At 42.9% G+C, this 12,510-nt stretch overlaps 1 protein-coding gene across 1 annotated transcript in view; it reads right to left on the bottom strand.

Moving 5' to 3' along the window:
- ARID1A (AT-rich interaction domain 1A) overlaps nt 1-12,510 on the bottom strand; it is a 36,835-nt gene that overhangs the window by 7,128 nt on the left and 17,197 nt on the right. Inside the window, 3 exon segments of the mRNA XM_083170755.1 lie at nt 1,147-1,260; nt 1,363-1,767; nt 2,199-2,399. Coding sequence (XP_083026881.1) covers nt 1,147-1,260; nt 1,363-1,767; nt 2,199-2,399 — 720 coding nt within the window.

Raw genomic sequence — 12,510 nt, 5'->3', positions numbered from 1 at the left:
AAACCCACCACTAACCCATGCCTTTTAATTGGAACTAATCAGATGTATTAATTAATTACTACAAGGACTTATATCCTACTTGGTGGGAACCAACTCCGGATTCCTTATTAATAAGGTGGACATGCTTGAAATGTGCCGAATAATGAGCTTTGGTTTTTTTTAGGTGTTATTATTAGTACTTTTTTTTTCATGTTTCTTTGACAAAATGACTCCTCAAAAAGACCTAGGCAAGTCTCCAAAATGAATGAGTGGTACTTACCCCAGTTTATTACAGTTCCTACCAGGATCTCCAATAAACAACTCCTGCAGACCTCTTCAGGGTGCCAACTGCACAGCAGCTATGCCCTGTCTCCAGCAGCTTATAGGCATATGCAAGCAGACCTCCCAGGCCCTTCGTAATACCTGCCGCCCCAAACTTCCCTTAAACTGATAAAATTCCAGGAAAACGGCTTCCCATATCCCGACACAATCCCTCCAAGCACCTGTTGCCTTTCAAAACCTGACATGAGGGGTAGTCAATCTGGTTTCCAATAGTGGTAACATTGGCCATTCCTGATGTCCATTCAACACTTGAATTCAATCTTCACTGTCAAAATAATTCCAAAAGCTGGAACGGCCATGGTTTGTCGAAAACAAAAACGACAGTGGATAACACAATCCAGCGGCCGTTTGACAATGCAGATAAAACTTTAAAAAAAGTGAAATCTGAATAGGAGGGTCCTGTCTGAAAAAGGGTGTGATATCATTCACCAACAGTCAGAATTCCAACGGTCATTTCTCAGACATTGGTATCCTGACTTTTATGGGCCATTTTAGATTTTTTTTAGTTAAAAAAAAAAACACACACCCCACACACGTCCATAAAAGTTTATCCCTCACAGCAAGGATATGTCAGCTCAGCACTGTTGCATGGCAAATAGGTGTTTTTATTCAGGTGAAAGCCTATCTACAATAGTTCTACTGGGGCTGGCTCTGTCCAAACCTTATAGCATGAAATTAAAACCAGGAGGCATTGAGATTTCTACATATGGAGTCAGGAGGTACTTAAAGTCTTTTCTTTCCCCCACTAAATACATATACAGGTAAAACATATGTTCAAAAAGCAAGGTCAGAAGACTGCTTTATATTAGAAAGTGCTTAACTCACTGGAAGGCTAGAGGGCCGTGGCTGCATCCCAAGGCTGAGATCATCTTGTCCTTTGCTGGAACCCAGAGATGGGGTTGATGATGCCTGGGATGTAAAGGAATCCTGAGAGAGCTCCTGGTATAGAAATGCATTGGAATACAAATTATGGCTAAGTGGAGAACGCAGAAACCAGACACAAATAAACAAGCCAGACAGACAACACATATGGCCTCATACCTGTGGTGGTGGGAAGCGTTGCTGAGAGTAGGTACTGGTCTGCTGTGCCCCTGATGCAGAATAGGATGACCCTTGCTGTTGTGAAGTGGGGTACTGTGGGGCTTGTTGGGTATATGTAGACTGGCTTTGTGAACTGGTGGGGGGGCCCTGCTGCTGTTGTGTGTAAGGTGAGGAAGATGGTGACTGCTGCTGTTGGGTGAAAGAGGGTTGCACAGGCTGGCTGGGAGGAGGCTGGGAAGAGGAAGGCTGTTGGGTGTAAGACTGAGGAGCTGGCTGTTGCTGAGAATATTGGGTTTGTGGTGGTGTGGTTTGCTGCTGCGGAGGGTGGAGGCTCTGCTGGTTGTAGTATGGAGACTGGCTCTGCTGAGAGTAGGACCCAGGACCCTGCTGTGCATATGAAGTGATCTGAAAAGAAAAAAAAATTTGATTAAACCAGCTGGACTGTAGTAACTGTTCTTAAAAGGTCATGCCAACCCTCCTTATACATTACGCAAGCATTACCAAGAAGGGACTTGAATTTTACACATATTTAAAGGACCAAACAAGGACGACAATTTGCAATTCTATAACTATTACACATCAATCTATATACATATTAACCTGATACATGGGAGTTTTTAGAATTACAAACCATTCTTTTATCAGCCTTTACCAACTTGGGTATAGGGTGCGTGACATGAGAACACATACTGGATTAAGCGACTAAAGACAATGCAATAGAAACACTGCACAGTACATCACCACATGGTGCTATTCAATAATCTAATTGATCTATTAAAAATATTAATCAGAATTCTAGAGGTTTAGTTCCACTTTTGGGGTAGCAGATGTTGTACCTGTTGTCCATACTGCATACTCATTGCCCCTTGAGGTCGTCCCTGCATGGTTATTGGGTATCTCTGAGGAGTCTGTGAAGAATAAGGCTGCACAGGGTACCCAGAATGTCCTTGCTGAGGGCCTGGCTGCTGGCTGTATGGATTATTGGAGCCATATGGTTGGGGTCTCATTTTACCCATTTGATCCATGGGACTGGCAGGCTATGAAGAGAAGACAGACCATGATCATTTCCAGGCATACTAAGAATCCAGTCCTAAATCAACTACTGCAGCTTCAAAACTTCTATAAGCCCACCCATAGATAAAGCATGTTCCATAGAGAGACCAACAGATATAGCTATATTTTATTTTGCCACAATAGCACTGTAACAATGTTTCCGGTTACTTAGCATCTTTTTTATTGTAGCAGTCAAGTATCCAGCTTTAACCCTTTCAACATGCAGCCCATTTAATTCTCTGCTTTCTAAGAAATTGCTGTGGAGGCACTTGATCTGGCTGCTGCCTCATACTGTAAGCAGAGACTTGTGTAGGCACCGTTTGAGGGTGACTACATGTATGGCCCGTGTTCCCACAGTAATTAACCTGCTTATTACCTCTGGGACTACTCAGATGAAGACTGGCAGTAACAGCTATTTATAACTGGAAGGGCAAACAGCCGAAGTGTAACAGGTCCCAGCTGTACACCCATCTGAAGTGCAGCCAAAAGCCGGCTGTCTGGTGTTGAGAGCTGGCAAGCAATGAATGACAGGATCTGTGCTCCAGGGACAAGAGGTAGGAGGGGACTATATTACTAAAACTGAGACATTTGTATTCATAGACGATACACACCTTTTGAAAATAACATTCACACACACACACACACACACAGGTCTGCAGACTCCGCCTCACAAATGAGCACATGGCTCATTTGCATTACTGCTAGTATGAGTGTGTGCAATATGCAAGACAACTAAAATATTCATGGTAACAGTGGATCATAGAAACTAGCCACTTTCAGACTGTATGTGTCCCCCATTATAGATCAGTCTTCACATCTAGGAGGTAATATTCTGAAGTTTAATTATTACACTTAATTAGTGGCAAATGAGGCTCTTCGCAGCATTATTACAATCAGTGTAGTTTATCTGGCGCCACAAGGGTTCTGCACCGCATAAGTAAATAAATGAGCTCAGCAAGAACAAAACTACTTACAGCAAAGGCAAGTAAATGGTTAATAAAGATAGTTTCATCAAGAGACCGGACACTGATTTATTAGGGTGGCAGAGACCTAGGGTTAGGTGCCACTGCATGGAATGAATAATAAAAAAAAAAAACACACAGTATTGCACAGGCATTATACTTTAGGGAGGAGAGAGACATTTAGGAGGAAGAAAACTGAAAAGAAAAAAAGAAACAAAAAACCTCCAATACAAATTGTATTTATCCTGAAATAGTGGTAACTGTGTGGGTGACCTTTTAAGAGCCCACCTTGCACAAGCAAAGTGAGGGTCCTGGAACTCAAATAATGGGTGGCTAGCACCAATTGTGGAGATTTCCATTTTCTACATTGCAACATATTCAATGTTTTATAAACTCACTGGGGGGGGGGGGGGGGGGGGGTTTAAAATGATTAACATTTTTAGAACTGTGGGATAGTGATGGCTACTGGAAACCAATGGTTGGTAACTACTTAAGACATTTTTAATCTTACTGTTCTGCTATTCGATAGTACAGGTCGAGTATCCCGTATCCGAATATCCGTTATCCGAATTATTCCGAAATACGGACATTCCAGAAAGTGAAAAAATTATTTTTTTTTTTGCTAAAAACTCACTGGGGACATTTGTAACAGCATCACTGGGGACATGATATGTAACTGGCACTATATATGTGCAAGACAATGATTGCTTGGCATTCAAATTCAGTGCTGAGATAGTACACACATTTTGTTTCACGTTTTGAAACCTTGTTTTTTGAACAATTAAAATATGTTTGTGTGAATTTTATGTGGTAATAAAATATATTTGTGTGTATATTATGTGTTTATACAGCATAAATGCAAGATACTTCAAAATACATTATTGAAATATTAAAATATTCCGAAATACGGAATAATCCGTTATCCAAAATTCTCCTGGTCCCGAGCATTTTGGATACAGGATACTCAACCTGTACAATGGCTGCAACCACTGCATGTTTGTTTCATACGGTTGAAGATGTCACTCCTACATCAAGGAGAGAAACGGTCTATCAATATGGTAATAGGTCCTTCAGAGTGACAAGGGTCTAAGACTCCCCAAAATACAAGCCCCCTCAAATGTAATGTTAGGTAGAGCCAGCAGAAGCTTTAATATAAATTATAACTAGATCCTTATCCACTGGTGCCCCAATAGTGTTCCTCAATAGTAAAAGCAAATAACCTGGTTTGGAATCATATGGTCCAGATTACCCTAAGCTCACAAGCTGTTGTGGATGAATATGGGTGCGTTGCAGCATTTTACTTTTACTAGTAGTCCCCCACAAGTGATCACAAGGTGGTTAATGGATCATCCTCTATTGCTCACGCTTCCTAAACAAAAGTTCCCATGTACCAACGCATCACCACATAGCTTACCTCTGTTCCATTAATTGAACACCCTTTATAAGTAGCAAAAGTCTAGTGATTAACATTACAGGACTTCTTTACGAAGCAGCGGCTGTTTGAGCCAACCTGAAAGCAGTGGTTTCTGACAGGGGCGAATCCGGCCCCATTTCCAATGGTGGGGGCCTACGCATGCGTGCAGAGCTCCTGCGCAAACACATTCGGCAAGTATCACGTTCGCATGGACAGGGGAGGGAAGAGGGAAGGTTAATTATGCCAGAACCCATTATCAAAGTCTATTGCTTACTGGTTAAGGATCTAGTACTATTGAGAATCGTCCCCAGGCTGAGTCTGACTTGATGCTATGGGACAGTGCACACGAACACCTTATTCATAATCAAGCCTTTTTATACTCAGATTCTTCTATGAGGTTTATTTGTGCATCAATATGTTCAGAGATTGTATTGTTGAGCCGGCAGAACCAGGGCCCACTAACTGGTAAAGTTCTTGTGTTTCCAACTCATCCCAGAAAATGCAGGACCATAGCCTCATGGACCGATATTTGTAAAAACAAATCTATTTCAGAACAGCCTGATCATGATTACAAACTGTGCAATAAACACTTTATAGGTACCTCTTCTCATTAATTCAAATGTCTAATCCAGGGGACAGGGAACTTTACCTTTTACCCCAAAGTACACAGCCTGGCAGCCATTGATGAGGATTACCATTTATGACTGTGTGGTATAAAGTTTGTACCACACAGCCATACATGGTAATCATCATCATCGGCTGAAAGGATGTGTATGGTATAGCCATTGATAACATGACGTCCAGGCAACTGTTAGTGTCAGTATTACAAGATGATAGTGACAGTCTGTGCAAATTTTTTCCCCTTAGATCAGAGATGGGTAGACCTTGAGCCTTTAACCAGGCAAAGAAACTCGGCGCCACAGCAGTACAGATGGTGCAGCAACTAGTAGACTCTACTGAAGTGGGTGGACTTAGAGGCGGGGCCTGGAGCATCACACAGGGAAATGTGTTATACAAGGGCCTGAAACACTGCACTGTCAGGTCCTTGTACACTACAGTACTGTAACACAGCCGGGCATGCATATAGAATCTATATGCAATAAAATTTAATTCCTGGGGGTAATTGACGGTAATGCTGCAGAGACACAGCTGGGCATGCTAATAGATACATATGCATGCCAGGCTGTGTCTCGGCAGCACGACCATCCATTAGCCCCACAAGTTTCTTTTTTACCCCAATTGGGGTAATCCAGTGGTAGCCAACCCTAGCCCTTGAGAGCTACCAACAGTTCACATTTTCCAGCTGCACTCATTAATCACTGACATTTTAAAAGATCCACAGATGGAGCTAATTAGCTCACTTGTGATTCTGTGAGGAGACCTGCAAAACATGCACTGTTGGTAGCTCTCGAGGACTAGGGTTGGCTACCCCAGGGGTAATCAGTCAGCCACGTGGTAGCAATTATTGTATAAAGTCAAATAGGTCAAAAACAGGCATGGGGGGGGGGGTTTCTGATTTAAGTGACTGATAATGGAACTACAAAAAGGGGTAGGATGAATATAATACAATATGGTAAACGGTATGGCTTCAAGATCACTGTACTGATGACATGTTACAGAAACTAGGAAGACATGGCAGTGTATCTGAAATCATTTGACCAGAACATGCACATCCTTGAACTAATCCATAAAGCACGTATCTCTAATCAGGTAGTTTAAGTACACGGTGTAAAAAGGACAACAACAAAAAATAATAATAAATGGCTGTATGAAGCTTAAAGAAAAAACAAAATTATACTGCACGGACACTAATCAGTCAGCTCCTACACTGCAATTTACTGTATGCCCTAACCCACATTTTTTCAGCAATTTGTCCTACAGAAGGTCTAATTTGGGCATTGACCAGATAACATGTCTCATTGAGGCATGTGGGAAGATTAGCATGATACATCCATTTTTATAAAGGCGATTTAAAAGGAGCAACCAGTCAGCAGCAAAAAGCCTACAAGTGGTGTTAAACTTAGTTTTGAGACTTCAAACATGTCAACAGCTCAGCAGGAATGTATGCAAGAAACAGCCTTGCAGCAATCCATTATGCAGGAGATTAACACCAATTTGCTGCAAGAATGTCTCACCAGGGCCTCTATGGCACAGGGAGAACACCAAACAGAGCAGGCTATTTTTGCAGTCAGGACAGAAGAAATGCAAAACAGAGTGGACTGCTGGGCAGCAGGGTGTATCTTCTAGTCAGCATGTCAACCATACTTGCTCAGACCTTTGATTACGTGGGTACGAGAGACTTTTAAACACTACCTCAGGTGTCCTATAAATTTGGGCAGCAAAGTTCACTATAGAAGACTATTCATACAAATCATCTGCTAATAGGTGTGGGGCTGTCCATTAAATGTGGGTGCCCACAAAACAATCGGCTCTCCCCAATAATGAGTATCCAGCCTTATACTACAGACGTATGTTTGAAGTAATATTTCTATAGGATAAAAATAAAATGCTAAATTTTTTAAGCATTCTTATGCAGCATGTTACCATGTTCCTACTCTACGGTATGCTGTTCTAAAATGGTTAACATAAGAATTACATTTTATTTAGAACCTATTACTGCACTTTTAGCAAATGCTCATTCAAGTTCCTTTTGTAAACCCCCCCCCCCCCCCTTTTTTTTTTACAGGGTGCCCATATACGCATGCTCCCACAAGTAGCTAGCAGGGCCGACAGGAGGTTGCCCCGTCAGACCCAGCATCAGCAAGTGTGCATGCACTTGCTGCACAACAGGTTCCATAGGCAGAAACATCAGGCCTAGTGCTCATCGCTAATTGTATATGCGGCTTTAAGTGCTAGGTCAGTGCTTCCCAAACTTTACTGAATCACGTCTGTAGAGTATTAGAATTTATTTCACAGCAGCCCTAGGCTAAAGATTTCTTACAGTGAAATGTAGAAACAAAATATTAAATGGTGTTTGCCTTACCATATGATTGAACTTAAGGATACACAGTATTCACTTTTGTTTATTGTTATGGTTTATGATTGGAAGACACAGCACTGGTTTTGTCTCTTACATTGACCATAAATAATTAAGATTTTGTCCTGAGGCACCAATCCAAGGGAGCCCTGCAAGTGCCTTGAGGCACCCCAGGGTACCACAGCACAGAGTTTGGGAATCACTGTGCTAGGTGCAATGCAGATAACTAAATAGCTTCAGGCACTCATTCTGGGAGCGATTCAACTTAATTCTTCCCAATTGTTTTTCACTTTCAGAATATATGAAAAAAAAAAAAAAAAAAAAGTAATTCATGTCATCTTCAGTAACAATACTTTAAGCAGACTTCGGTCTGAATATCCACCATTGAGCGCTACTGTTATTATGGTCATTCAATTAATATCAAGTTTATGCCCCATGTACTGTTTTGTTTACAAAAATAAAATAAATTGGTACTTGTGAGTTATCTGGGCGCCCGATTTTTTGATTGTATGCCTTAAGTTAAGGCATACAATCAGATGCGATATCGCATCGCATCGCGACCATCGGATGCGATGACCCGATTTTTCCATAGGAATCAATGTTAAAATGATTCCTATGGAAAAAGGGGTCCTTTTCATACCCCTACTATCCAAGTGGGCATGGAGTTGGATATAAACCTGTGGCGAGCGTAGCGAGCCACCGAGCCCGAAGCGTGGCGAGCGTAGCGAGCCCCGCGAGGGGACGGTATTCTGTGTCCCCTCGCGGGGCTCGCTACGCTTCGGGCTCGGTGGCTCGCTACGCTCGTCACGCTTCGGGCTCGGTGGCTCGCTACGCTCGTCACGCTTCGGGCTCGGTGGCTCGCCACAGGTTTATATCCAACTCCATGCCCACTTGGATAGAAGGGGTATGAAAAGAACCCCTTTTTCCCATTGAATTCCATGTTTAAATGGACTCAGTCCATTTTAACATTGATTCCTATGGAAAAATCGGGTCATCGCATCGCATCCGATGGTCGCATGCGATGCGATGCGCCCGATCCGACCCGATTTAGAAATCGGGCGCCCAGATAACTCACAAGTACCAATAAATTAATTGGATTGCTTATAACATTTTAAAATTCTCCCTGTACAGTACATACAGGTCGAGTATCCCTTATCCAAAATGCTCAAAACCAAAAGCATTTTTGGAATATTTTTATATTTGAATGAAGTACCTTGCATTTATGTTGTATAAGCACATCAAACACCTGAAATACACAAATATTTGTGCATGAAACAAGGCTTTAAAACATGAAACAAAGTTTGTGTACAATCATGTCTTTGCACATATTTAGTGCATTTTACATATTTAAACATACACTGATTACAAGGGCTAATCCTATATGTGTATAATCCTTATACTTCGGTGGTTACTTGTGGGTTGCCAGAACTCATAAATAAATGTTCCTCCAGCCCTAAACAGCTCAGTTATAAAAATATTTACATGACAAAATATTCAGTTTAATGGTGCCCATACACTAGGGTGATACTGCATACAATCCTTTTTTATTGCACAGACGCTGTTTAAATCGAAGAATCTTATGCATGTTGAATGGGTCACTCGACGCATTGCATGGTTTAGCCTGTCCAATGTCACATCGATACATATTATGCGCTGCACATAATATTTTATCAAACTTTAGTAACAGTTTTAACCACATGCGATCGCTTGAAAGTATCCAGAGGTGGGGGGCGGAGTTTTATCGCTTTCAGCGGCATCGGTTTGAGGAGAGGGGGCCGGAGGGAGCACTGGCACAGTCCAATGTTGCATCGATATAGGAGTATATTCAATGGTGCCGGCAAACCTCCGAGCCGACAGCTCTCCGTCAGAGTACTCAACAACGTCCCCTTCACTTGCTGGTTACACCTCGCTGGTTCTTTTCAGTGAGGTGGAAGAGGCAAGTGCGGCTGTCAAAACGAGGGTCTCACTGTTCTGGGGAATCCACGCTGCAGATATCCCTGGACAATTGAATACAGTGAGCGGCCGGGCGAGGGGGTTAGACTGCGAGGGAGGCTTGTTTTCGGCAATCCTTTCCGCACAAAGCCCTTGCCAACGGCATTGAATATTTCCGATTATGTGCTGCAACATGCGGTTGCTTGCAATGCAATCAGCAGGATCACTAGCGGCAGGCTTTTGTGTAGCACAGCGCTAGGCAGGAGGTGGGGTCAGCGATGGTGGCAGAATTTAAAAAAAAAAAAAAAAGATTTAAAACATTGGGTGGCCCTCAGAGCACCTTTCAGCCAATCTGCAGCCACATGAATGTGAGGCCTCTGGCTCAGAGCTCTCAGCCATAAATCAGAGGGCCGCCCAAGGTTTTAAATTGTTTTCTCAAATTCTGTTGCCGCCGCTTACCCCTACCAACACTCGGGTACTGGAAAAAAAAAAAAAAAAAAAAAAAAGCACTTTGGGCACCATAAAATGCAATCAGAGGCGATGGGACATGCAGACTGCATACAATTGCCACCATTAGGCTTAATCATAATGTTATAGCTTTGAGAAACATCCATAATTTTTGCAGTATAGAAGTGTAGAGTATTCAGGGTCCAACTCAAACATACAACCAGACCAGAATTAAAATGACAATTTTTTGCCAAACATACCATCTAGGTAAAGTTCCATCCAATAAACACACCATCACAAGGCTTGAACTGCAGCAAAATGGTCTCAATAACCCAACACACCTGTTAAGGGGCCTACACACAGGGCAACAGTATAGTGTGCTGAGCAATAAGCTCAGATCGCTCAGTACACAGCAATGCACCAGTATCACTGCCTGTGTCCTCAATACAAGTGTAAAAGCAATTAATTGCTATCCTTTTCTAGCCGGGCGGGCAGGGCACTGGGGGGGGGGGGGGAGGCGGACCGGGCCCGCCGACGTCGCAAAAGGGGTGTGCCCGGGCCGCAATGTCAGGAAAGGGTGGGTCCGGCCCCTCCGAAGTTGACGTGCTGCCGGGGAAGCGCCTGCCCCTTGCACACAGCGGGGGCAGGCACTAGGCTGTTTTAGCGGGGCGCTGCTAGCAGGGCAGGGCGCATTTTGCCATTTGAAAAATCGGGCAGGGCGCAGCGCCCCACTAAAACAGCCTAGCGGGAACACTATTTTACCAACAGTGGGAGACAGGTAATTAATGAGTTCCACAGAACTTCATTGAATTTCAAACAAGAATGAACACATTCTGCTGGCATTGTCAAAACGGATACAAAAACTAGCTCCCCCCTCCCCCCCAAAAAAGTGTGTGCTTCTAAATGTTTGCATGGCTTACGTGATTTCAGCTTCCGATTCTAAAAACACATGCTGGTAGGGTATTAGGCTTCTGATACAGATGGCCCACAATGTGGGTGATCGGGAACTTGGATAAAGCTACAGTTAGAAAGGAACTAATGTATGATAGAGGCAGTCATTCCGGGCACACTTGATGTTGAACTGTGTAAAGAGTCCTTTTGGGAGAAAGCCGCAGTAAAAATATCAAACATACTGGCCAATAATCCAGACTTTTTATCTGTTGCATTTGTAAACATGAGAAGCAAAAAGAGGAAATGGCAAACTGCAAATCAAAGTATTGTTTTGACCACAAGAGGTGGTCCAAAGGGGCTATTGTATTGTAGTTTGGGGGGGGGGGGGGTGCTGAAATGCACAAAAAAAAAAAAAAAAAAATCACCCATTTGAACACTCAAAATGGGACTTTTCTCAGCACAACCCATTCGTTTAGTTAGATTTAGCCGATTTGCTAAGGAAAAATACCATAATGAGCACTGAAATAAATAAAATATTAATATATAGTCTTTCACTCTCCCATCATTTTATAATGGAGATCAGGTGTAATTACCACCCTTAGCTGGTTACACACTAGACAGTATTTTGAATGATTTGCCCAATTCCATCCTATAAGAATGAAAAATCATTCAAATCATCCAGTGTGTATGCACTACGTATGCTCTCCATACATCATCCGTATCATCTGCAGGACGAGTGGAGATGTTGCCCACAGCAAGTAATCAGATTCTAGAAGTTAAAACCTAGCTATAGGAACATCGCCACTTCGCAAATTTAGAATTTTAGTAAATATTACATAGGGATGATTTGCTGTACTGGAGCATCAAATCAGCTAGTGTGTAAGCACTATTGTGCACTCCCTCGGGTCAGTTCTGATCAGCCGAGCAGCACGGCCAATTAGACGTGTATAATGCAACGAAGGGCTTGGGCAAAGTAACGAAAAACAGACAAAGGTATCACATGGTGTACATGGCCAATCTCGCATAGTACAGCCTGACCATCAGCAGTCGCTCTAGTATGCACTTACGAGAGAGGACAATTGTGATGTATTTTTCAATACCGGGGACTGGCCTCTTGAACCCGCGCTGGGAACTGCTCTGAAGCAGTCCTTCAGTGGGCGGGCCAGTAAGTGACACAATATCACAATGCATTACGTCACAACCAGTTTGCCGGCAGAAAGGGATAAAGTGTGCATGTCGATCCTGAAATCCCTGGACTGGAAGCTCCAAGGACTCAAATCAAAAGGAAATAAGGGCCTTATTCTCACCACCGCAAAAACCTGGGTTTTTGCCAGGGCAAGCAGTAATTTCCTGTGTCCTGTCTCAGTGTAAAAGGGTCTTTGTGAAATTTCCGGTGTTATGCCTTGGGAATTACACACGGTTTTTTCTGGGTAATACACGGGTGTATGGCAGAGTGAACAGGCTAGACCCGG

The sequence above is a fragment of the Crinia signifera genome, chromosome 2, assembly GCF_055691185.1.
Source record: "Crinia signifera chromosome 2, ASM5569118v1, whole genome shotgun sequence".
NCBI classification, from domain to species: Eukaryota; Metazoa; Chordata; class Amphibia; order Anura; family Myobatrachidae; genus Crinia; species Crinia signifera.
This window is presented reverse-complemented; position numbering and strand designations above follow the sequence as displayed.